Source organism: Cebus imitator, unplaced genomic scaffold (genome assembly GCF_001604975.1).
Source record: "Cebus imitator isolate Cc_AM_T3 unplaced genomic scaffold, Cebus_imitator-1.0 Scaffold46, whole genome shotgun sequence".
NCBI lineage: Eukaryota > Metazoa > Chordata > Mammalia > Primates > Cebidae > Cebus > Cebus imitator.
The window spans coordinates 887,399-911,749 of record NW_016107361.1 but is presented as its reverse complement, the minus strand read 5'-3'; the positions used below and the strand labels follow the sequence as shown (position 1 = coordinate 911,749).

Sequence of the window (24,351 nt, the reverse complement as noted above, 5' to 3'; positions counted from 1 at the left end):
TCGGCTCACTGCAACCTCTGCCTCCTGGGTTAAAGCAATTCTCCTGCCTCAGCGTCCCGAGTAGCTGGGATTACAGCTACAGCCCACCACCTTGCCAGGCTAATTTTGTATTTTTAGTAGAGATGCGGTTTCACCATGTTGGCCAGGCTGGTCACAAACTCCTGACCTCAAATGATCCACCAACCTCAGCCTCCTAAAGTACTGGGATTACAGGTGTGAGCCACCACATCTGGCCGACGTTCTCTTTCTACCTTTGTGAACCCCACCTCCAGCCAGCAGCCGCAATCAAAGTTGGTAAGTCGAATTAGGGACACATCTGTATGAAGAAAAATAAGATAGTTTGATAAAAATAAGATTTGAAAACAAGCACTATAATTCTATAAAGCCCTTTTATCATCTCTTTACAATTTTTCATGTCCATCTTCGTCCTCATTTAATTCAATCTGCATTTTCACAAACATAAGCATTTAAAAACTTTACATTTGGCTGCAACTTTGATCACCAGTGTAATAACGATACTGGATTCTTTCTCTCTTTCTCACCCGTCCTCTCTGTACTTATACAATATCTCAACAATAGTGTCGAGTTTAACAGGAGTGTTGATTTGAATGACACTCAAAAACATTAGCCCTGTCAATTCCCTTGGTATGTATGAACCAGGAAATGTTACTAGCAATTATAATATTGACCTTTTTGTCACCAACTACTTAGATGGCTCTCTGAAAACAATTTCACGGTAAGTAGACTACTTGCATGTATTAAGCCTCAGACTACCTCATTCATTTTCCACTTTTTAATATGTGTATATGTATCCTAAAACAAGAAAACTATGTATTTTAAAGTTTGGATTCATTTCATCTCCAAATGTACAGCTAAATTTTAGGTCATTAAATGACGCTGTCTTTACAGGAATTGTATACACTTCAGAAAGAAGTAAGCATTATTTATTTACATCAGGACCAAACTTAATTTGGTGCTAAAAAAAAAAAAACCTTCAAGGAAGATTGAGAGGCACAAGTGAGAACATGAAGAAAAGTCAGGGGCTTCCAGTCAGACTAGCTGAGCATCTATGCTCAGCCATTATTAGCATGAATGGGCAAATTATTTAACCTCACTGAGACTCAAACTTTCATGAATATTTTTGTTGGTTGAGTTTGGTTTTTCAGTTTGACTGCTTTTTTATCTGTAAAAGAGAAAACCTATGTCACCTTGCTTCACTTTTTGAAGCATGTCTTTTTGTAGGTATGGAATAAACATCCATTATTAAAATAGAAATGAAGTTGGGTTTAATTGAATGGAGATGCTGAAATACTACTTTGCAATCAGTCTAAGTTATGCAAAAATATATAGGCATACCTCAGAGATATTGTAAGTTTGGTTCCAGACCACCATAATAAAGGAAATATCCTAGTAAAGCAAGTCACACATTTTTTTTTATTTCCCAGTGCATATAAAAGTTATGTTTATATTATATTGTAGTCTGTTAAGTGTGCAGTAGCATTATGTCCAGAAAAATAATATATATACTTTATTTAAAATATTTTAATGGCCGGGCACAGTGGCTCATGCCTGTAATCCCAGCACTTTGAGAGGCCAAGGCAGGTAGATCACAAGGTAAAACCAGTCTGGCCAACATAGTGAAACCCTGTCTCTACTAAAAATACAAAATATTAGCTGGTCATGGTGGTACCCACGTGTAAACCCAGCTACTTGGGAGGCTAAGGCAGGAGAATTGCTTGAACCCAGGAGTCAGAGGTTGCACTGAGCTGAGATTGCACCACTGCACTCCAGCCAGGGCAACGGTGCCAGACTTCATCCTAAAAATAAATAAATAAATAAATTAAAATTAAAATTAAAAAAAATACATTATTGCTAAAAATGCTAACAACCATCTGGGCCTTCAGAAAATCATAATCTTTTTTCTGGTGGAGGTCTTGCCTCAGTGTTGATGTCTGCTGACTAATCAGGATGATGGTTGCTGAAGTTGGAGTGGTTGTGGAAATTTCCTAAAATGAGACAATAGTGAATTTTGCCACATCCACTGACTCCTCCTTTCACAAAAGATTTCTCTGTAAAATGAGACAACAGTGAATTTTGCCACATCCACTGACTTTTCCTTTCACAAAAGATTTCTCTGTAGCACGTGATGCTGTTTGGTAGCATTTTACCCATAGTAAAACTTCTTTCAAAACTGAAGTCAGTTCTCTCAAACCCTGCCACTGCCCTTTCAACTATATTTATGCCATTCTAAACCCATTGATGTTATTTCAACAATGTTCACAGCATATTCACCAGGAATTGTTTCCATCTCAAGAAACCACTTTCTTTGCTCATTCATAAGAAGCAACTCCTCATCATTCAAGCTTTGTCATAATTGTAGCAATTCAGTCCCATCTTCAGTTTCTACTTCTAATGTTAGTTTTCTTGCTATTTCTACCACATCTGCAGTTACTGCCTCCACTAATGTGAAGTCCTCAAAATCATCCCAGAGTTGAAATCAACTTCCAAATCCCATTCATGTTGATATTTTAACCTCCAATGAATCACAGAAGCTCTTAATAGCATCTAGAATAGTGAATCCTTTTCAGAAGATTTTCAATTTACCTTACCCAGATCCATCAGAGGAATCACTATATGGCAGCTATAGTCTTACAAACTGTATTTCTTAATAAGAGGTGAAAGTAAAAATTACTATTTGATCTATAAACTGCAGAATAGATGATGTGTTATCAGGCCCGAAAACATTAATCTCCTTGTACATCTCCCTCAGAACCTTAGATATCTAGGTGCATTGTCAATGAGCAGTAATATTTTGAAAGGAATCTCTCTTTTTTTTCTGAGCAATTGGTCTCAACACTGGGCTTAAAAATACTCAGTAAAGGCTGGGTGCAGTGGCTCACACCCATAATTCCAGGACTTTGGGAGGTCGAGGCAAGAGGATGGCTTAAGCCCAGGAGTTCAAGACCAGCCTGGGCAGCACAGCAAAACCTTGTCTCCACTAAAAATAAAAAAAACAATCGGCCAGGCAGTTGCCCATGCCCATGGTCCCAGATACTCTGGAGGCTTGTGTGGGAGGATTGCTTGAGTGTGCAAGGTCAGACTGCATGCCAGCCTGGGTGACAGAGTGAGACCCTGTCTCAAAAAAAAAAAAAAATTCAGTAAAGCATGCTGTAAACAGATGTGCTGTCATCCAGGATTTGTTGTTCCATTTAGAGAACACAGGCAGAATAGATTTAGCATCATTCTTAGGGGCTCTAGGATTTTCGGCATGGTAAATGTCCATTGGCTTCAACTTAAAGTCACTCATGCATTATTCCACAAGACAATCAGACAGACTGTCCTCAGAAGCTTTGAAGCCAGGCATTGACTTCTTCTCTCAAAGGAGTTCTATCAAAGTCCTAGATGGCATCTTTTTCCAGTAGAGGACTGTTTTGTCTACATTGAAAAATCCATTGTTTAGTGTAACCACTAAATGATATTAGCTAATCATTGATCATCATCAGTGGTATTAGCTACATTTTCTGGATAACTTGCTGCAGCTTCTCTATCAGCACTTGCTGCTTCACCTTACACTTTATGTTATGGAGATGGCTTCTTTCTTAAACCTCCTGAACCCCTCTCTGCTAGCATCCCACTTCTTCTGCAGCTTCCTCATCTTTCTTCAGCCTTCACAGAATTGAAGGGAGTTAGGGCCTTGCTCTGGATTAGGCTTTGGGTTAAAGGAATGTTGTGGCTGGTTTAATCTTCTATCTAAACCCCTAAAACTTTCTCTGTATCAGCAATAAGGTTGTTTTGCTTTCTGATCATTTGTGTGTTTATTGAAGTAAGTTCCTTTTAATTTCCTTCAAGAATTTTGTCTTTGTATTTACAACTTGGCTAACTGTTAAGATGCCAAGAGACCTAGCTTTCAGCCTATCATGGCTAACACATGCTTTCCGCACTAAGCTTAATCATTTCCAGCTTTTGACTGAAAGTGAGACATGTGGCCGGGCGCGGTGGCTCACGCCTGTAATCCCAGCACTTTGGGAGGCCGAGGCGGGTGGATCACGAGGTCAAGAGATCGAGACCATCCTGGTCAACATGGTGAAACCCCGTCTCTACTAAAAATACAAAAAATCAGCTGGGCATGGTGGCGCGTGCCTGTAATCCCAGCTACTCAGGAGGCTGAGGCAGGAGAATTGCCTGAGCCCAGGAAGCGGAGGTTGCGGTGAGCCGAGATAGCGCCATTGCACTCCAGCCTGGGTAACAAGAGCGAAACTCCGTCTCAAAAAAAAAAAAAAAGAAAGTGAGACATGTGACTTTCCTTTCACTTGAACATTTAGAGGCCATTGTAGGGTTATTAATTGGCCTCATTTCAACACTGTTGTGTCTTGGGGAATAGAGGCTCCAGGAGAGGGAGAGATGGGAAATGGCCAGTTGGTCGAACAGTCAAAACATATGCAACATTTATCCAATAAGTTCCCCATCTTATCTGGGCACGGTTCATGGCACCCCAAAACTACTACAATAGTAACAGCAAACATCACTGATTACAGATCACCATAACAGAAATAATGAAAAGGTTTGAAATATTGCAAGAATTACCAAAATATGACACAAAGCATATACTGCTGGAAAAATGGCGCCAAGAGACTTCCTCCAAGCCGATTTGCAAAAACCCTTCCATTTGTAAAAAGGCACTATCTGCTCAGAGCAACAAAGCAAAGGGCAATAATCAAGTTTGCCTGTAGTAATGGCACATGGTATTCTTCAGATGGTTTTTTTTGTCGTTGTTTGTTTGACACTGAGTCCCACTCTGTTGCCCAGGCTGAAGTGCAGTGGTAGGATCTTGGCTCACCGCAACCTCCACCTCCCAGGTTCAAGCGATTTTCCTGCCTCAGCCTCCTGAGTAACAGGGAAACAGGCGCATCCCACCACGCCCAGCTAATTTTTGCGTTTTTTAGTAGAGACAGGGATTTGCCATGTTGGCCAGGCTTGTCTTGAACTCCTGTCCTCAGGTGATCCGCCTGCCTCGGCCTCCCAAAGTGCTGGGATTACAGGCGTGAGTCACCACGCCCGGCTAATTTTAGTATTTTTAGTAGAGATGGGGTTTTACTATGTTTGCCAGGCTGGTCTCAACTCCTGACCTCGTGATGTGCCTGCCTTGGCCTCCCAAAATGCTGGGATTACAGGCGTGAGCCACGGTGCCCAGCCTAAAAGGTGAATAGTTAAGTTTCTAACACTTACACAGCATACTGTCTTTAACTTAATACATACATAAATGTCTTTAGCTTCGCTAGTTCTACCACTATAAAAATCCATTTTGCCAAATTGAAAGCAAACTCTAGGGCCCAGGAACAGCTACAAATGAAACATAAGGAGCATTTCCTTGCTTGCTGTATGTATATTTGCACCCTGAACCACACAGAAACTCCTCGGTGCACAGTCTCGCCCCTAAACAGCTAGTACCACCCATACTCGCTGAGAAAGTGGAAATGAGGAAGGGTCGAAGTTAACCCGTTTTTAGTGGCCATGTATGCGTCCGACATGCGCTACCCACCGAGATTTGGGAAAGGGGTGAGAAGCTTCCTTGATCCTCTCGCGAGAGGGGAAGTAGTCACGCCACGTCGTAGACTAGCGATCCCGCTGCCGAGCGACAGGTGCCGCAACAAACAGGAGGTGAGAACTCGCGGACGCGGAACCATTTGGTGGGCAGGACTTCCGGCGGAATATCGCACTCTCTGGGAAACTCAGAGCTGTCCTGGGTTGTCGCTGTTCAGAGTTTTGTGAAGATGGCTTGTGCTGCTGCGCGCTCCCCGGCGGACCAGGACAGGTGAGTCCTGGGGAGGTGGGTCCTGAGAAAGGAATGGGCTTGCTGTGATGCCGCGGGTGCTGCGCTTCCCTTCTCCGCCTCGCGGCATCGTGAATGGCCTAGCCGATCCAGCTTGGCATGGACGGGCTCCGCGCCTCTCCCAGGCGGCTCGTTTTTCCGAGAATCCTGCAACAGCCACCAGGCTCTTGGCAGGGCTTCTGAAATTCCGACCGTAGGTAACCTGGTGTTTACCTTTATGCGACACAAGTATTTTGGGTGCTACGTGGACATGATGTATCTTATTGTTGAGCTCTGAAAGTCTCGTTTGTGAATTTTTAAGGTTTTAATACCTTGGACACTATTTTTTAAATAAGAGGGCTGGCCCCATTCTCAGGAATTTTTGACAGACTTCTCTGTCCAGTGTAACAGTTAACAAGTTTTGTTTCTGTTCGTGTTGTTCTTTTCCATCTAACGTAGTGGATAAAGTTTAAGTAAGGTAAGAAAAAGAAAGGTAATTCAACGAAAAAGCATTAAGCAAATAATAGCATAGGTGTACCAGCAATGATGACAAGGACTATCATGGACTGAAACAATAAATATTATTATTATTATTATTATTGAGACACAGTTTCGCTATGTCGCCAGGCTGGAGTGCAGCGGTGCACATCTAGTCGGATGTGCTCACTGCAACATCCGACTCCCGGGTTCAAGCGATTCTCCTGCCTCAGCTTCCTGAGTAGCTGGGATTACAGGCACGCACCACCAGGCCCAGCTAATTTTTATATTTTTCGTAGAGACGAGGTTTCACCATCTTGGCTAGGATGTTCTCCATCTCCTGACCTTGTGATCCGCCCGCCTCAGCCTCCCAAAGTGCTGGGATTACAGGCGTGAGCCACCGTGCTTGGCCAATGAGTATATTTTTGAAAATACTTGTTATTCGTTGAGCGTAGTTGTCCATGTTCTTGGCGTTTTGAATAAAGAATTGAGCAGAACACACAAGGCAGTGAAAGCAGATTTATTTTAAACAAAAGTACACTCCACAGAGTGGGAGCTGGCTCCAGCAAGCTATCCAACAGCTGTTGGTTATGGAATATTTGCAGGTTACGAAATTTTGGGGGGTTTAAATACTCTCTGGAGGTTTCCCATTGGCCAGTGCCAGTCTAATTGGTTGCGGGAGGGGATCAGTCAGAATGAAGAGTAGGCCGACCCGTCTGATTGGTTGCTGGAGGGGACCCGAGGTACTCCGATTTTTTAACTGCCATTCAGAAAAAAGACGGTTGAAAAGAGAGTAGCCATCTGATATCTAGTCAGCATGAATTGGCCTTCGGTTCTCTGCCTCCCGGCCCTGTTCTCCTGCCTCATACTGCTCTAGTGATACCAGTTGTGCTCTTGTCTATGGCAGGTTTATTTGTATCTATCCTGCTTATTTAAATAATAAGAAGACCATTGCAGAGGGAAGGCGAATCCCCATAAGTAAGGTAAGCAGGTGGCTGGCACCTTGGTCCTCAAGGAAATGGGGGATGTCATCTTGTTAGAGCCTCAGGGGCTTCTCTTCACTGCATTTATTTAGGGCTTGAGGAGAAAAACCAAGAATTGGGCTGCATTCCTTGGTGAAACCAGAAAGGCATTAATTTATAGCTGAGGGGATTTTTTTTTAATGGCTCCTAATGAGCCTATGCTTGTAAATAAGTATATAGAGAGTCTGTAGAGTTTACATGATTTTGTTTTGTTTTGTTTTGTATTTTGTTTGAATAGACAGAGTCTTGCTCTGTCACGAGGCTAGAGTGTAGTGGCATGATCTCTGCTCACTGCAATCTTCGGCTTCCTGGTTCAGGCAGTTCCCCTGCCTCAGCCTCCCGAGTAGCTGGGACTATAGGCGTGCACCACCATGCCTGGCTAATTTTTTGTATTTTAGTGGAGACGAGTTTCACCATGTTGGCCACCATGGTCTCGATCTCCTGACGTTGTGATCTGCCCACCTTGGCCTCCCAATTCACGTTTTTTTTAAAAAAAAGTTTATGACAATGTTCCCCTTGGTACAGAAAATCAAAATTATGACATTGTACGATACATTAATAATGTTCAGCATGTAGTTGAGATTTTTTTAAATATGTGAGAAAGACTTGCAAAAAGTTCAGCCCTGATGTGTTTTATTAAAGAGTCATTTGTATTTTGTAATATGACAGATTTAAGGCACCTAGGTTTGATGCAATGAATTCTCACATGATGAGTACATCTGAGTGATAACAAGCACTCAAAAAAGAAAACATTGCAAGCATCCAGGAAGATTCCTTTATGTTCCCTACCAATCACTGTCGCCTACGCATATGCTCAAAAATACCAGGATAGCCACTGTCATGACTTCAACACCATAGATTACTTTTGCTATTTTTGAATTTTCTATAAATGGAATTACACACTATGTACTTTTGTATCTTTTTTTCACTGAACTTTAAGCTTATGAGATTTATCCACATATTTGAATATAGTTGAATTTTTATTGCTCCGTGACAGGGTTTGTCAATAGCACCATTGCCAGTTTGAGCCAGATAATTGTTTTAGGGGGGTTGTTATGTGTATTTTAAGATGTTCAGCAATATCCCTGGCCTCTACCCACTAGATGACAGATTGTCCCCCTCCACCCTCCCATCCCCTAGTTGTGACCATCAGCAATGTCTTCAGGCATTGCCAGGTGTCTTTTGCGTGTGGGCAGGGGTAGGGAGGCTGAGGACAGAATTTCCCTGTTGGAAACTACTGCCCTGTTTGCTCTAGTATTGCATTGTGTGCATACACCAAAGTCTTTTCTACCTCCTTTTTCTTTTTAAGAGACAGATCTGGCTCTGTCACCGAGGCCGGAGTGCACCAGTATAGTCTCAGCTCACTGAAGCCTCTACCTCCCAGACTCAAGCCATCCTCCAACCTCAGCCTTCTGAGTAGCTGGGACTACAGGCACATGCCACCATGTGGCTATTTTTTTCTTTTTTTTTTCCATGTTGCCCAGGGTGGTCTCAGACTCCTGAGCTGAGCAGTCTTCCTGACTTGGCTCCCAAAGTGCTGGGATTATAGGTGTGAGCCACCACACCTGGCCCTTTCTATTCGGGATGAAAAATTGGATTATTTCTATTAATAGTTTGAAGCTATTATAAATAGTTGTCTTTTAGTGAACGTATTTTTGCTTTTTTGTAGAACACATCTGGGAATGGAATTGCCGGGCCATAAGGAATGCATATATTCAGCTTTAGTAGATACTAGCGGACGGTTTTCTAAAGTGTTTATATGTGTAATTGTTTAAGCAGTGAATAATCGGTGACCACCTACTATGTTCAAAGTACCATGCTAGGTACAGGGGAATACACTGGTTAACAAAACAAAGTCCTTGCCCTTAGAAGATTATGTTCTGTTGGAGGGGGGATGGACACACAGGCATGTATTAGTGTTATTCCTAGGAATTTTTAAAATTGCAGTGGAAGCATCTGTACCTAGGGAAAAAGGACACCTAGAGTTTTGGTACTTGTTTGATTATAGTATTTGAAATTATTTACCCAACCCTTTATGGCAGTGTTCACTTAAAGCAAATATATTTAGTGTATATGTTTTTAACTGTTCAGGCTGTTGAAAATCCTACAGCTACAGAGATTCAAGATGTATGTTCAGCAGTTGGACTTAACGTATTTCTTGAGGTATGACATGGTTCTTTATTATTTTCCATACTCATCTAATTGATGTAATAACTTGCTTAAGCCCTGTTTTTCTTTTGTTTTATGTTAGAAAAATAAAATGTACTCTAGAGAATGGAATCGTGATGTCCAATACAGAGGCAGAGTCCGGGTCCAGCTCAAACAGGAAGATGGCAGCCTCTGCCTTGTACAGTTTCCATCACGTAAGCTTTTTTAAGTGAATCAGGAGGATTCAGGGATAGGTTTCTCCTACACAACACAAATTTCTAAAACTGAAAGGTGAAAATCAGAATTTGCTTTCTAAAGAATAATTTAAAAGACAGGACTACTTCTCATGGAGAGAGGTAAGCAGTAGTTCTAATTTCTTTGAGGTGAAAGACCTCTTTGAAAATGTAATGAGACCTACTAAACATTTTTCAAAAAAATTGTGTGAATATTTATAAACCTTTAGGAGTCTGTCATTGCTCCCAGATTAAGAATATAAAATTATTAAATCATGGGATGTTAAATGCTATTTCAGATCCTAGAGGTTTAATATCTAATTATTCTATTAATAAATCTAAAAAGCAATATTGACTGAAAAAAGCAAGAGATATGCATAGTGTGGAACCACTTATGTAAATTTAAATACAAAATAGTACTATTTATTGATAGATGCATATATAATGTTGCTTTTCGGTTCTTTTTTTGAAATGATCTATAAGGAAACACCAACTCTTAAGACAGTAGTCACTTAATGGCCAGTGAAATAGAAAGTAGAGACACAGGGATTGATGACCATAGAAGATTATTTCATCATCTCTAATGTTTCATTTCATGAAAAACAATAACAAGACAAAACTAGAAATCAATATAACAGAATGTTGGTTCTGAGTATTAAGAAGTCTTTGTTTTCATGTTATTTATTTTTCTGAATTTTTATCTCTGAAAATTTTAATTTTTTAAAACAGAGCTATTCATTTTTTTGTTTCAGTTTAATAACCCCCCTCAGTTTAATTAAACTCTTCCATTAAATTTACTTAAAAACAATGAAATTGTCAAACTGACAACTTTGTTTGATTTTTTTTTTTTTTTTTTAAATAGACAAGGGTCTCACTGTGTTGCCCAGGCTAGTCTCAAACTCCTGGCCTCAAGCAATCTCCCACTTTGGGGAGATCCCAAAATGCCGAGATCACAGGCATGAGCCACCATGCCCAGCCAGCATATTTAAACTTTTTTTTTTTTTTTAAAAGACAGTGTCTTACTCTGTCATCCAGGTTGAGTGCAGTGGTACAATTATGGCACATTGCAGTCTTGACCTCCTGGACTCAAGCAACAAGCAACACTCCCACCTCAGCTTCCCAAGTAGCTGGGAATACAGGTGCATGCCACCACACCTGCCTAATTTTTCATTTTTTTCTAGAGATGGGGTTTTGCTATGTTTCCTAGGCCAGTCTCGAATTCCTGGATACAAGTGATCCTCCTGCCTCAGCCTCCCAAAGTTCTGAGATTACAGACATGAGGCACTGGGCTTAGCCTAAAGTAGATTGTTTTTTGTATACAAAAACCCGTCAGGATTGGTAGGTATTGCTAGGTGCTTCAGGTTGTGATTAAGGAGTGACAGATAGTATATTCTGATATTTTTTTTTCCTCTTCAACATTTTCCTATACTATATCTCAAAAGACCAAAAACAAACAAAAATTTTTAATTAACTAGTAAATAAAATAGGGATAGAAATTGTAGTGAAAAAATGTCACTTCCTATTTCCACTAAGATCCAAGTGAGTAAGATAGTAAAAAGAAAGCAGAGCTGAGGAGCTTGGTCTCTTGGGGTGAAGGTAGCTGGTTGTGGGTATGCAGAGCAGGGATGCCTGTAAGGGTAGATCATCTGATCTTACCTATCAGATCTCTTGTAACTTGATACTGTTTTTTGTTGTAAGACTCAGAAAACGCTGTGTTTCAGTGTCTTAAGATACAATGATATTCTGACTCTCTTTCCTATCTGAGATATATTTAGATATATACTCCTTAGATCTTTAAGCTAATTACTAGGACCAAGACCAGAATTTTTGTTTCACACTTAGTGTTTTGCCTTTTGATTTTATTCATTTAAATATTTTCAGCATTATTCTCACTCTCAGTAAATTTCCCCACACTTGAGCCAGTGAGTGTCTTCACCATCATTTGATTTTTAATTTTTCCATTTTCTTGATGTGATAGTTTCTTTGTGATATTCAAGTTAATGACTTTTTATGTATTATTTCTCAGATTATACACTAAGCCTAACTTCTGGTTCCTAGGTAAGTCAGTAATGTTGTATGCAGCAGAAATGATACCTAAACTAAAAACAAGGACACAAAAAACAGGAGGTGGTGACCCAAGTCTTCAACAAGGAGAGGGAAGTAAAAAAGGGAAAGGAAAGAAAAAGAAGTAACCTAGTATCAACATCAAGTATGTGGTACTACTGTAAGAGGTATGAATGGAGGCTTCTAATTTGTATCAGAGGAAACCAGAGCTTTTTGTTTGCATCATTTAACTGAACTGTGAACCCTTGTGCCTCTCATCTTTATCATCGGAGTTGACATTGAAACAAATTCACATCAGAAGTTTGCATCTCGCTTTTATGCACTATAAAATAATTTTTTTTTTGTCTTTCAGTGCAGTTTTTTTTGGAAGAAAGAATATTTTTAAATGGACAATGGACTGTACAATAAGTTACTTGAAATAAGTTACTTGTTTCAGATGAATTTCAATTAGATTTGAAATAAACATTTTTGTCCACCTTTTAAGTGAATAAAATAAAATTTGAAACTGACTTTTACAGCTTTTGCTTATGAACTAATGCTAGGAGAGGAGGAGGTATTTAAGAATAAAATAGGTAGTGAAAGTTTCCACCCTGTGAGCCTAAAATTAGAAGAAAGTGGTAGATCCTCTTGTGGGTAGGGGACAGGGGAGTCTGTAAACAGTCTGTAGATCATATTTTAATCTGTTATTGTAAACAAATTGTTCAATTGTTAGTTTTTTGATATGGAAAGTCCTAGATTTTAAGCTTTAAATTCGCTTATTTTGTAGGTTGAAGAACATGATTTTCATGGGAGTTCTAAAATTAACTGTGCTTTAGCACCTTGAGGTACACTTTGCTTCAAGAAACTAAATTCGATTGGTGCTCCTGAATTTATTTCAGAGCAGTTTCTGAAAGTGGTGATTTTGAGCTCTCCTGATTCCTGTTCTTCCTGAGGCCTGGTTTAGCTTTCCCTTAAGTTCTGCAAGCTACCTCATATTTTCAGTAAATTACATTTTCTTTACATTTTTATTGCTCACAGTTAATCCTATTGATTGTAAAATAAGCAAACCCAGAATTGTGGAGATTGATTTGTATTTATTTAATTTATTTAAATTGAGACAGGGTCTCGAACTCCCAAGCTCAAGTGATCCTCCTGCCTTGACCTCTCAAAGTGCTGAGATTATTAGGCGTGAACCAGCTGGCCAGTTTACTTATTTTTTTTTTTTTTATAACTCTTAACAATTTCTGTTTTAGGGTGAACATTATAGTGTGAGAGTTTATATGTTTGACTTACAAATAAATACTGGGGAAATTATGTGTAAAACATAATTCAGAGCAGCCTTCTTTGAGAAAATGGGTGTGTTTGGCTGTGTAACAAAACGTTGAGGGAGTTAAGCAGGAGGTTTTTGTCATATATGTTAAAGCCAAGTGAGGATGCTGTAGTTGTTGGCTTAGCTCTCAGTGATGCTTTTTTTGTATTTTTCCACTCCACTCTCCATGGCATATTTCTAACACCTTTATGATTGTTGTTCATGCTTGTAAAAGGGCTGACATTTACATGAGTTCAAGGCAGAAAGAAAAGATAGCTGTGCCAGCCACTTCTGGCAAGCATGCCTCCCACCTCAGCCTCCCAAGTAGCTGAGACCATAGGCATGAGATTTCTCAAAATTCCTCCAGGAAAGGTAAAGCAAGAGATTTTAAAAGGAAAGCAAGAGATTTATCAGAATTCCTCCCAGCAGGATTTCACTTAGTTTCATTGTTGAGAACTATGACATATGTCCATCTCTAGCTGCAGAGGCTGAGAAAGTGAACACAGTAAGTGGATCCCTGAAACAGCAGATAGTACTGAACTCTATATATATATACTGTTTTTGCTTATGCATGTATACCTGATATGGTTTGGCTGTGACCCCACCCAGAGTCTCATCTTGAATTATAATCCCCAAATTCCTATATGTAAAGAATGGGACTAGGTAGAGATAATTGTATCATGGGGCGGTTTCCACCATGCTGTTCTTGTGATAGTGAGTGAATCTCATGAGATCTGATGGTTTTATAAGCATCTGGCATTTCCCCTGCTTGCATTCGCCCCGTCTTGCCACGCTGTGAAGAAGGTGCCTGCTTCTCCTTTGCCTTCCACCATGATTGTAAGTTTCCTGAGGCCTCCCCAGCAATGAGGAACTGTGAGTTAATTAGACCTGTTTTCTTTAAATTGCCCAGTTTTGGATATTTCTTCATAGCAGTGTGAGAATGGGCTAATACTTACCTATGATAAAGTTTATAGATTGGACACAGTAACAGATTAACAGTAAAATAGAAAAATTATAACAATTACTTTAATAAAAAGTACGTGGTAGTGGTCAGCCTCACTCAAAATATTGTGTTGTAGTCACCTATTTTTGGACCAAGGTAACTGAAACCACAGATGAGAGGTGACTATATAGCTTTTTCAGTCCTGACAGCCAAGGCAGCTAAGGAAGACAGTAGTTGAGAATGCATACTGGGCCAGGTGCAGTGACTCACACCTGTAATCCCGGCACATGGGGAGGCTGAGGGAGGAGGATCACTGGAGTCCAGGAACTCAAGGCCAACATGGGCAGCATAGTGAGACCCTGTCTCTACAAAAAAAAAATTAGCTGGGCATGGTGCCACATGCCCATAGTCCCAGCTACTTGGGAGACCAGGGTGGGAAGATTCTTGAGTCCTGGAGGTAAGGCTGCAGTGAGCTATGATCGTGCTACTGCACTCACTTCAAAGAGAGCTGTCTCAAAAAAAAAAAAAGCATAAAGCATATTGTGGTAGCCAACTTAAAAGAATTGCCAACAGAAAGATGGTTGAAATCTGGAAGTGATTTAGTTATGGGACAATAAGGATTGTCAGTGCTGTTTTGAATGTCCCTCCAAAATGTCTGTTGAAATTTAATTGCCATTGTGATATTACTGAGAGGTGGAACTTTGGGAGGTGATTGGGCTGTGGGGGTTCCACCCTCAAGAATGGATTAATGTTACTACCTCAGGAGTGGGTTTGTTGTAAAATGGAGTTTAGCCAAATCTTTCTTTTGCTCTCCTGAGCATACCCTCTTTGCCCTCTCACTTTCCACCATGGGATCACAAAACAACAAAGACCCTTGCCATATACTGATGTCATGCTCTTAGATTTCCCAGCTGCTAATCATGAGCCGAATACATTTCTTTTTTTTTTTTTTTTTTTTTTTTTTTTTGAGACAGTCTCACTCTGTTGCCTGGAGTGCAGTGGCACCATCTCGGCTCGCAGCAACCTCCGCCACACAGCTTCAAGCAGTTATCCTGCCTCGGCCTTCCAAGTAGCTGGAATTACAGGTGCCTGCCACTGTGCCCGGCTAATTTTTGTAGTTGTTAGTAGAGGTGGGGTTTCACCTTCTTGACTGGTCTTGAACTCCTGACCTCGTGTTCCACCTGCCTCAGCCTCCCAGAGTGCTGGGATTACAGGCATGAGCCATTGTGCCTGGCCAATTTCTATTCATTTTTAAGTTACCCAGTCTGTGGTATTCTGTTACAACATAAAACAGTTAAGATTTCAGAACTTTTGCTGTAACAATATATTGCTGTTTCTTTACATTATTGCAATTGGTGCAATCAGTGAACTCTTCTTTTTTGCCAATTGCTAAGTGATAACTGTAATCTTTTTAAAACAACCAAACAATTTTTTTTTGAGACAGGGCTCTCTTTTTCACAGACTAAAGTGCAGTGGCATGATCACAGCTCACTGCAGCTTCAACATCCTCCCATCTCAGCCTCCTGAGTATAAAAATTTGTAATTAAAAAAATTTTTAGAGGCCAGGTGTGGTAGCTCACACCTGTAATCCCAGCACTTTGGGAGGCTGAGGTGGGCAGATCACTTGAGGTCAGGAGTTCAAGACCAACCTGGCCAACACGGTGAAACCCTGCCTGTACTAAAACTACAGAATTAGCCAGGCATGGTAGTGGTTGCCTGTAATCCCAGCTACTCGGAAGGCTGAGGCAGGAGAATCACTTGAACCCCAGGTAATGGAGGTAGCAGTGATCCATTGTACTCCAGCCTGGGTGACAGAGTGAAACAACATCTCAAAAAAAAATGTTTTTAGAGATGAGATCTCACCCAGGCTGTACTCATACTCCTGGGCTCAAGCAAGCCTCCCAAGTGGCTAGGACTAGAGGGGTATGCCACCACACCTACCTTAACAAAGGATTCTTAATGAGACAGTAGAGTATGGAGCTGTTGAAGTGCTTTTTGTATTTATGAACTGTGTTCACATCCTCTGCCCACTTCTTAGAGGACTCTGTTGTTATCAAAATTATATATGATTTTTAAAGCCAGCTAGCTTTAATAGTGTGTTTCTGTTTGAGGCATTAACTTCTCTGGAAAAGAGGAGGATTTAGTTTTCTTTCCTTCTCCACCATACACTTGCATATTTCCCATCTTCCCAGCCTGTCAATATATTTAATAATTTAACCACTATTCAGAGTTTACATCATTATACATTCTGTTTATAGCTCAGCCGTGTAGGACTTGTTACTAAAAGTATGGTTGAAGGACCAGAATTCAGATGTGTTTAACGAGATCCCCAGAAGATTCTTCTTTTTTTTTTTTTTTTGAGAGGGAGTCTCGCTCTTGTTGCCCAAGCTGGAGTGCAGTGGCACAATCTCGGCTCACTGCAGCCTCTCTGCCTCCTGGGTTCAAGTAACTAATTTTCTGGACTTCTTTGGAACTAAATGTTACTTTCTTTCTTTCATTTGCTTTATTTCCTAAATATCACTAATTCATCCACAAACTATCAGTTGTCAAAATGTCTTTTCAAAAAGTTCACATCAAATCATTTATTTATTCCATTATTTTATTCTTTGAGACAGATTTTTACTCTGTCACCCAGGCTGGAGTACAGTGGTGCAATCTTGGCTCTTGCAATCTCTGCTTCCAAGGCTTAAGCAATTCTTGTGCCTCAGCCTCCCAAGTAGCTGGGATTACAGGCATGTGCCACCATGCCCTGCTAAGTTTTGTATTTTTAGTAGAGATGAGGTTTCACCATGTTTGCCAGGCTGCTATCAAACTCCTGGCCTTAAGTGATCCGCCTGCCATGGCCTCCCAAAGTGCTAGGATTAGGTATGAGCCATTGTGCCTAGCCTCATCATTTTAAAATCTCTTATGGAGTCCTTTGCCTGGCTCTGATCTCTTACCCTTTAGACATAGTGCACAGCTTCACTCTGGGTTCTCCACACCATTGTTTGGAGTGACTGAAGCCACTGCTTTGCTGTTTTGGGGATCCTCTGTTGTGTATCCCATGTATTCCTCTTTTTTGTGTTACCTCTTTGTTTTGTGTAGCTCGTTCTCAGGATCTTCCTGAGAAAAGTGCAAGAGAGGAAAATGTTCCTAGATCTCGAATATTTGAAAATGTCATCATTCTGCCTTTACACTATTTGGCTGAATATAGAATTAGCTTTGGAAGTCATTTTGTTTGAGGGGTTCAAGGGAATTGCTTCTTAGTATTCTGACCTCTTGTAGCTGAAGGGAAGTTCTAGCCATTCTAGTTTATATATTATCATGATCCTGGTTGCAGTATTCTGAAATATCACAGTTATGTGCCTTGTGTGGGTCTTCCCCACCCACCCCCATTGTTTTGGGCAGCTAAGTGGGCTTTCAGTCTGGGAACTTGTGTTTTGAGTTCTGGAAATTTTTTTTGAAAATTTCATTGATGATTTTTCTCCCCTTTCTGACCTTTCTTGGAACTCTTTATTTGAATATTAGACCTGATGGGCTAGTCCTTAGATTTTCTGATCTTTTTTTTTCTTTTTTGCCTTTATATTCTACTTCTTAGATTTGCTCAGCTTTATTTTCTAACCTTTCCTATTGAATTTTTTATCTTTTTTACTTTAAGTTCTTTTGTCATCTGCATGTTTGTTTTTTCCAGCATTCTATTCTTAGTTCATGGATGTAATTTATTTCTCAGAAGGTGATATTTATAGTCTTATTGTTTCCATCTTCCTTTTTTTTCCTTCTGTTTTTATTTTGATCCCTGTCATGTTAGGTAGCCTTGTTTTGGTTGCTGATTTTTAAGATGGAAGAACCAAAAGATTGATTGTAAGTTGAGATCTTGCCCAGGTGCCATGGCTCATACCTGTAATCCCAGCATTTTGGGAGGCTGAGGCAGGAAGATCACTTGATCCTAAGAGTTCACGACCAGCCTGGGCAACATGGGGAGACTCCCTGTCTACAAAAAGTAAACAATTAGACGGGCCTGGTGGCACATCACTGTAGTCCTAGCTACTCTGGAAAATCAGGCAGGAGAATCGCTTGAGCCCAGGAGATTCAGGCTACAGAGAGTTGTGGTAACGCAACTGTACTCCAGCCTGGACAGAATAAATCCCTGTCTCAAAAAACAAAAAACCACAAAAGTTCAGAGTGTCTGGATATGGTGGCTCATGCCTGTAATCCCAGCACTTTGGAAGACCAAGGCAGGAGGATCACTTGAGCCCAGGAGTTCGAGACCAGCCTGGCCAACAAAGGAAGACTCCATGTATACAAAAATAAAAATTAAAAAATTAGCCAGATGTGGTGGTATGTGCTTGTAGTCCCATCTACTTGGGAGGCTGCAGTAGGAGGCTTGCTGGAGCCCAGGAATTTGAGACTACAGTGAGCTGTGTTCATAACACTGCACTCCAGCCTCTGTGACAGAGACTCCATCTCAAAAAAAAAAAAAAAAAAAAGTTCTAAGCACATAAAAAAGGTGTGCACCCTGTGAACTTCATTAAAGGAAATCTGGCTGGGAAACTTTTGGTACGCTGACAACAGAGGTGGTCAGCTTCTTCAGAGAGGAGCCTTAACATATTCCAAGTGGATAAAGTCAGCTTGTCAGGGTTCTGGGATCCTAGTGGGAGAATTCAAGGTGGAGGAAATTTGTCTCAGCGTTTAGTCATCCCATCCTGTTTTTAATACAGTTACCTCTCAACTCTGCCTGTGTCTCCCACTCCAGTCTCTTAAAATCCAGAGGATAAACTAGTCCTTGGGCAGGAATAGGGTAGTTTTTTACCCCTCCCGCTTATTTTAGCTCCCTCCCAACATTAAGATTGCCCTTTGCAGTGATTTTCTGATGTTGGATGTGACTGTATACCCAAAGAAGCCAGGCCTGGAAGGCAGAATAATGCCTTCCACAAAGATGTCCAAATCCTAATCCCCTAAACCTGTAAATATGTTAACCTTACCTGGCAAAGGAGCTTCGCAGATGTGATTAAGAATCTTGAAGAGAGTCTCCTGTGTTATCTATCCAGGTGGGCCCCATTTCACAAGGATCCTTAGAAGAGGGAGGCAGGAAAATCAGCATTAGAGATAGCTGTGCTGTCAGAAGCAGAGGTCGGAGGAATGGGAGCCACAAGCTAAGGAATGCAGGCAGGGTCTGAAAGATGCAAAAGGCAAGAAATTGTGTTCTCTCCTGGAGTCTCCACAGGAATTCAGTCCAGCCAACTCATTTTGGACGTCTGACCTCCAGAACAGTAAGATGATATACATTTGCCCGGTTTTTAAGCAGCTGTGATTTGTTGTAGGAGCAATAGGAACTGATACACCCGGTGAACTACTCTCTAAGACGAACTCTCCAGACTTTGGGATTCTTGCCCTCATTAGTAGTCCCTACAAGTGGTTCTCAACCTGGCTCCATACTAGGATCACCTAAAGAATTTTTAAAGCATACTGGCACCTGGGTACCATAGTAGACTAATTAAATCAGTGCTTTTGTTAGTAGAGGCAGATATCAGTATTTTTGAAAAGGTCCTCAGATGATTCCAATGTGCAGCGAGGTCTGAAAACCTCTGTCTATTCAGATATAAAGATAGCATTTACCTAACCCAGCGGTTTTATCTCAAAGTGCAGTTCCTGGACAGTCAACATTGCCTGGGCTGTTTAAAATGCAAAACAGTCTGCCCCACCCCAGACTTCCTGAATCAGAATCTTTGAGGATAGAGCCCAGCAATCTATTTTAACAACACTCCTCTTCATACCTGTCTTCCATCAGTTCTGATGCACACCAAATTTTTTTTTTTTGAGACGGAGTTTTGCTCTTGTTGCCCAGGCTGGAGTGCAATGGTGCGATCTTAGCTCACTGCAAACTCTGCCTTGCAAGTTCAAACAATTCTCCTGCCTCAGCTTCCCGAGTAGCTGGGATTACAGGAATGCGCCACCGCGCCCTGCTGATTTTTTTATATTTAGTAGAGAAGGGGTTTCACCATGTTGGCCATGCTGGTCTTGAACTCCTGGCCTCAGGTGATCCACCTGCCTTAGCCTCCCAAAGTGCTGGAATTACAGACGTGAGCCACTGTGCCCGGCCTACATCAAAGTTTTGGGAAGCATTGATCTAACCAAGGAAACTCCTTAGTTGTGTGTGTTGTAAGATTTTAAGAGTTAGTGTTCTAGCAATGAGCCAGGAAAACTTTTAATATCATTCTCAAATGTGTTTACTCTTCAGCCATGCTATGTAGAACTATAATATTTGATGGCTAAAGATCTGAATTGTACCTGTGTTATTCTAAACACTATGATTCTAGACATACAGACATCATAAAGCAGATCTAGGAGACCGTACTGACCAACGCATACCTTCAGAAGTAGGTTTGTGTGTTTTTGTATTTTTTTTTCTTTTTGAGACAGGGTCTGGCCTGTCGCCCAGGTTGGAGTGCACTAGCACCATCCTGGCTCACTGCAGCCTTGATCTCCCAGGCTCAAGTCTTCCCACCTCACCCTCCTGAGTAGTGGGGACTACAGGCATGCTCCACCATGCCCAGCTTTTTTTGTATTTTTTGTAGAAATGGGGTCTCACCATGTGGCCCAGGCTAGTCTTGAACTCATGTACTCGAGCATTCCACCCACCGTGGCCTCCCAAAGTGCTGGGATTACAGATCCGTTAGGCCAGAAATAGGGATTTTTATCAAAATTCTCAAGTCCTTTTCTTGATCTTTTCTGAAAACAAAGTACAGCATAATTTGGAGGCACATGTAAAAAGTTTACTACATCAAGATGCATGCATTACATTGTCTTAATTCATAGGAGACTTCGTGCGTAATGCAATATGCAGGTAAAAAGCAGTGGATTAAGTTTCCTTTCAATGTAGTGATAATTATTGGTAGAAACTTTTTTAGTTGATATGTTTTCTTTAGGGCAAGTCTTTTCCTCTGGTAGACAGGAACCACCAGGGGAAAACTACAAGCCATGTGAGGAATAGAGTTAATAAACAGCAGTGTTTATGGCTCATTTATCTGTATTTACTTAAAACTTTGCTTAAATAATTCTGGGTTAGGAAAAAAGTCCCACAAAATAAAATGAAATATTGCAGTTAAATGAGAACTGAATTTTATTTACATCTATTTCCATTCAGTGTATCACATCTCCAGGATAGGTGATAACTTATGTGAAGGGTGTGCTCGTTTTCTTCAGCTGTGGGTAGAAGACTCTTCCCCAGAGTAGCAGTTGTTGATCCAAATTGAAGTCTTCAGGTAAGGGAATAACTGCTGTAGGAATTCTTTCTTGAAGAATTTAAGCTGTTTAGTAGGAATTCTGTAACTATATACCTTTGAAACAGTATTCACATTCAAATAAATGCTTGTTTTCTAGCCAGACACAGGCTCAATTAGTTTTTTCAAACTCTAGCCATGGCAGTATTTCATTTGGGAAATCAGGTGACAGAACTGCTTAATTCATAACTTCTGCTATTAACATTTACACTTAGACTGCCAACAACAATTAACTTAAATTTTGGTCTCAAGGAAACAAACAAAAAATTGCATTCAGAATTTATTTTAATATAAACTAATTTTAGCTTGTAAGTCATTATGAGCAATAGTAACTTATACCTCCTCATCTTGTCTGATAATATATTCTATGCTAACAATCTGATTATATATACTATGTGCTAGAAGTTGCTAATTTTCATTCTGCCACCAAGAAAATTGTACTTTTATTTATGGGAGAAGGATTTAAAAACTCTTAGATACTTAAAAAAAAATTTTTTTTTAATCTAAAACTTGATTTTCTTCCAAGAACAATTTTGCTTGCTTTCTACAAAGCTTTTTTTAGGTTTAATAAAATGCCAATAATCACCATTTTCCTCCCCAAAATAAATGCTCTGATCCATATTATTAGAGTGATACTGTCCCGTAGTACTGACATCTTTAGTATTTTTTACATCATGAGACATCATTATGATCTTACCTGATTGTTATCTCAAGACAAGCTAATCATCTTTATTTGCCTTAAAAAATACTTTACTGGCTGGATATTTAATCTTGTTATTTCGGTTATACACTTGTTTTAGTCTACTTTAATTCAAAAGGACTCTTTTTTTTTTTTTTTTTGAGACGGAGCTTCACTCTTGTTACCCAGGTTGGAGTGCAATGGCGCGATCTCGGCTCACCGCAACCTCCGCGTCCTGGGTTCAGGCAATTCTCCTGCCTCAGCCTCCTGAGTAACTGGGATTACAGGCACACGCCACCAGGCCCAGCTGATTTTTTTTTTTGTATTTTTAGTAGAGACGGGGTTTCACCACGTTGACCAGGATGGTCTCGATCTGTTGACCTCGTGATCCACCTGCCTCGGCCTCCCAAAGTACTGGGATTACAGGCGTGAGCCACCGCGCCCGGCCCAAAAGGACTCTTAACAGTATAGTGTAAAACTCAGATTTTCTAGTCCAGATAAATTGCTCTCTGTAATGATTCGGCAGATCAATGGAGGCATCCATTTTAACTTTATTGTTACAATACTTACTATGTAGCCATGTGCAGTTTATCAACACAAAGAATATAGATGAAGGACTTTAAATGGACTATAAGTGACTCTGACTTGTAAACTAGGGGAGCCTCTTGTGTTTGACCTTTAAGGCCATAGGAAAACTGAAGGTAGATGACTGAACTACTGCCAAGCAGATTATGGGTTATCTTATACTTCCTTTCATTCTCCCAGAATTGCTCTCAGAGCTAGGTGTCATCATTAGCATGTTGTTGCTAATGATATAAACAAGAAAATACATGTAATTAGAGGTAGGCAAGTCTTCAGAATTTCCTTAAACTGGTTTAAAAAAGAAGATTGGGAAAGAAGACTAAATCAACATGTTTCTCCACTTTGAAATAAAACCAGAAATGGTTTCCATTTTAGCATCTTAACAATAGGCAAAAATGTAAAGTTTATAAGCAGATAAGACAGTATTACTAGTTCTACAGGGAATTGAGAGTTACAGATTACTGATGTTTGTGTAAATTTCCCTGTTCATCACTATAGTGACTATTTTATAAAGCTATCCTGGTATTCATGTGCCACATACTAGGGAAACAACCAAGCCAATCTCCATTAGATTTCATTTCTCACTTTGTTCATTTGCATCTTAATCACATATTAATTTTCTAAATTTAGTAGACCACACCAGCACAATGGTTTCTCCAGCTTTTGGCAGGTGGTCTTACTGTACAGAAGTTATAAATGGCATATACACCCTTCCCCTGCTCCCTCCTCATGAGCATGATACATGTTGTAGTCAGACAGTAACATTTCTGTATGTACATGTGCACAAATACTTCTTTAAAAACATTTCAGAATTATATAAAATTGTGCATTACATGGAGTAGAAACATAAAGATTATTCTAAGTGTAACTGCAGAGAAAATGCATGCAGGGAGAGCCCAGTAAAGTACACAGCCTATGGGGTGTATAATTTTATTTTAAGTTTATATTTCCTGCAGGATAGTAACATACATTTTTCCTACCCAGAGGCAAAATACATTTTCCAAAAACTTGCACACTGCCCACTGCATTAAGTTTAAAATACTCCCTATGTATATAGACAGTTGAAGTAAGCAAAGAAACTTACAACACATTCCAATCTTTAATATATCGAAAATGTTTCCAAGGCAACATTATTAAAATAATTATACCACAGTTCCTAATATAACGTCAGGCTCTAGTAGGAAGATACAGAGAGGGCAGGAAGTTTTCATCCAGTCTGGTTTAGGTGCTCTTCTTTTCTTCACCCAGTAAATTCACGGTGGCTTTCTTGGCTGTTAGGAGTGAAAGAAAAATATATCAAAGCTCTTTGGAATGCAAGCTTTGTGCCTACTGTAGCTATTAGATAACAAAACTTCGATGACTCATGTTCAGGTGCGATCATGTTGGGGTTTGTGGTCCGGGCTAAGAGAGTTTCCGGGAAATGGAGAAGGTAACTCTTTTAGAGCACAAATCCTAATGAGCAAAATACTTGAAGGTCATCTAGCCTAGCCCCTTGTTATGACAGTGTCACCTAAACTATCTGTCCTCCTTTAAGCATCAAAAGAAGTAGACATTCAGGCTGGGCGCAGTGGCTCACACCTATAATCCCAGCACTTCAGGAGGCCAAGGCAGGTGGATCACCTGAGGTCAGGGGTTAGAGACCATCCTGGCTAACATGGTGAAACCCTGTCTCTACTTTAAAAAATACAAAAAATTAGCTGGGCATTGTGGCTCGCACCTGTAGTCCCAGCCACTCGGGAGGCTGAGGCAGGAGAATCACTTGAACCCGGGAGGCGGATATTGCAGTGAACCCAGATTGCACCACTGCACTTCAGCCTGGGCAAAAGAGTGAGACTCTGTCTCAAAAA

At 40.4% G+C, this 24,351-nt stretch overlaps 2 protein-coding genes across 6 annotated transcripts in view; one reads left to right on the top strand and one right to left on the bottom strand.

Moving 5' to 3' along the window:
- Positions 1–5,685: 5,685 nt before the first annotated feature.
- SRP19 (signal recognition particle 19) overlaps positions 5,686–24,351 on the top strand; it is a 55,808-nt gene continuing 37,142 nt past the window's right edge. For 2 of the 5 annotated variants that reach the window (XM_017527185.2, XM_037737975.1), the window contains exons 1-5: positions 5,829–6,023; positions 7,194–7,269; positions 9,400–9,471; positions 9,560–9,671; positions 11,716–11,747. In XM_017527185.2, coding sequence (XP_017382674.1) covers positions 5,860–6,023; positions 7,194–7,269; positions 9,400–9,471; positions 9,560–9,671; positions 11,716–11,747 — 456 coding nt within the window. In that variant the 5' untranslated portion in view covers positions 5,829–5,859. The other 3 variants (XM_017527187.2, XM_017527186.2, XM_017527183.2) reach the window with 3 other exon arrangements.
- Positions 23,072–24,351, bottom strand: part of REEP5 (receptor accessory protein 5) — a 40,426-nt gene continuing 39,146 nt past the window's right edge. The window contains exon 5 of the mRNA XM_017527182.2: positions 23,072–23,775. Within this exon, the coding sequence (XP_017382671.1) occupies positions 23,726–23,775 (50 nt within the window). The 3' untranslated portion in view covers positions 23,072–23,725. The remainder of the gene's footprint in view (positions 23,776–24,351) is intronic.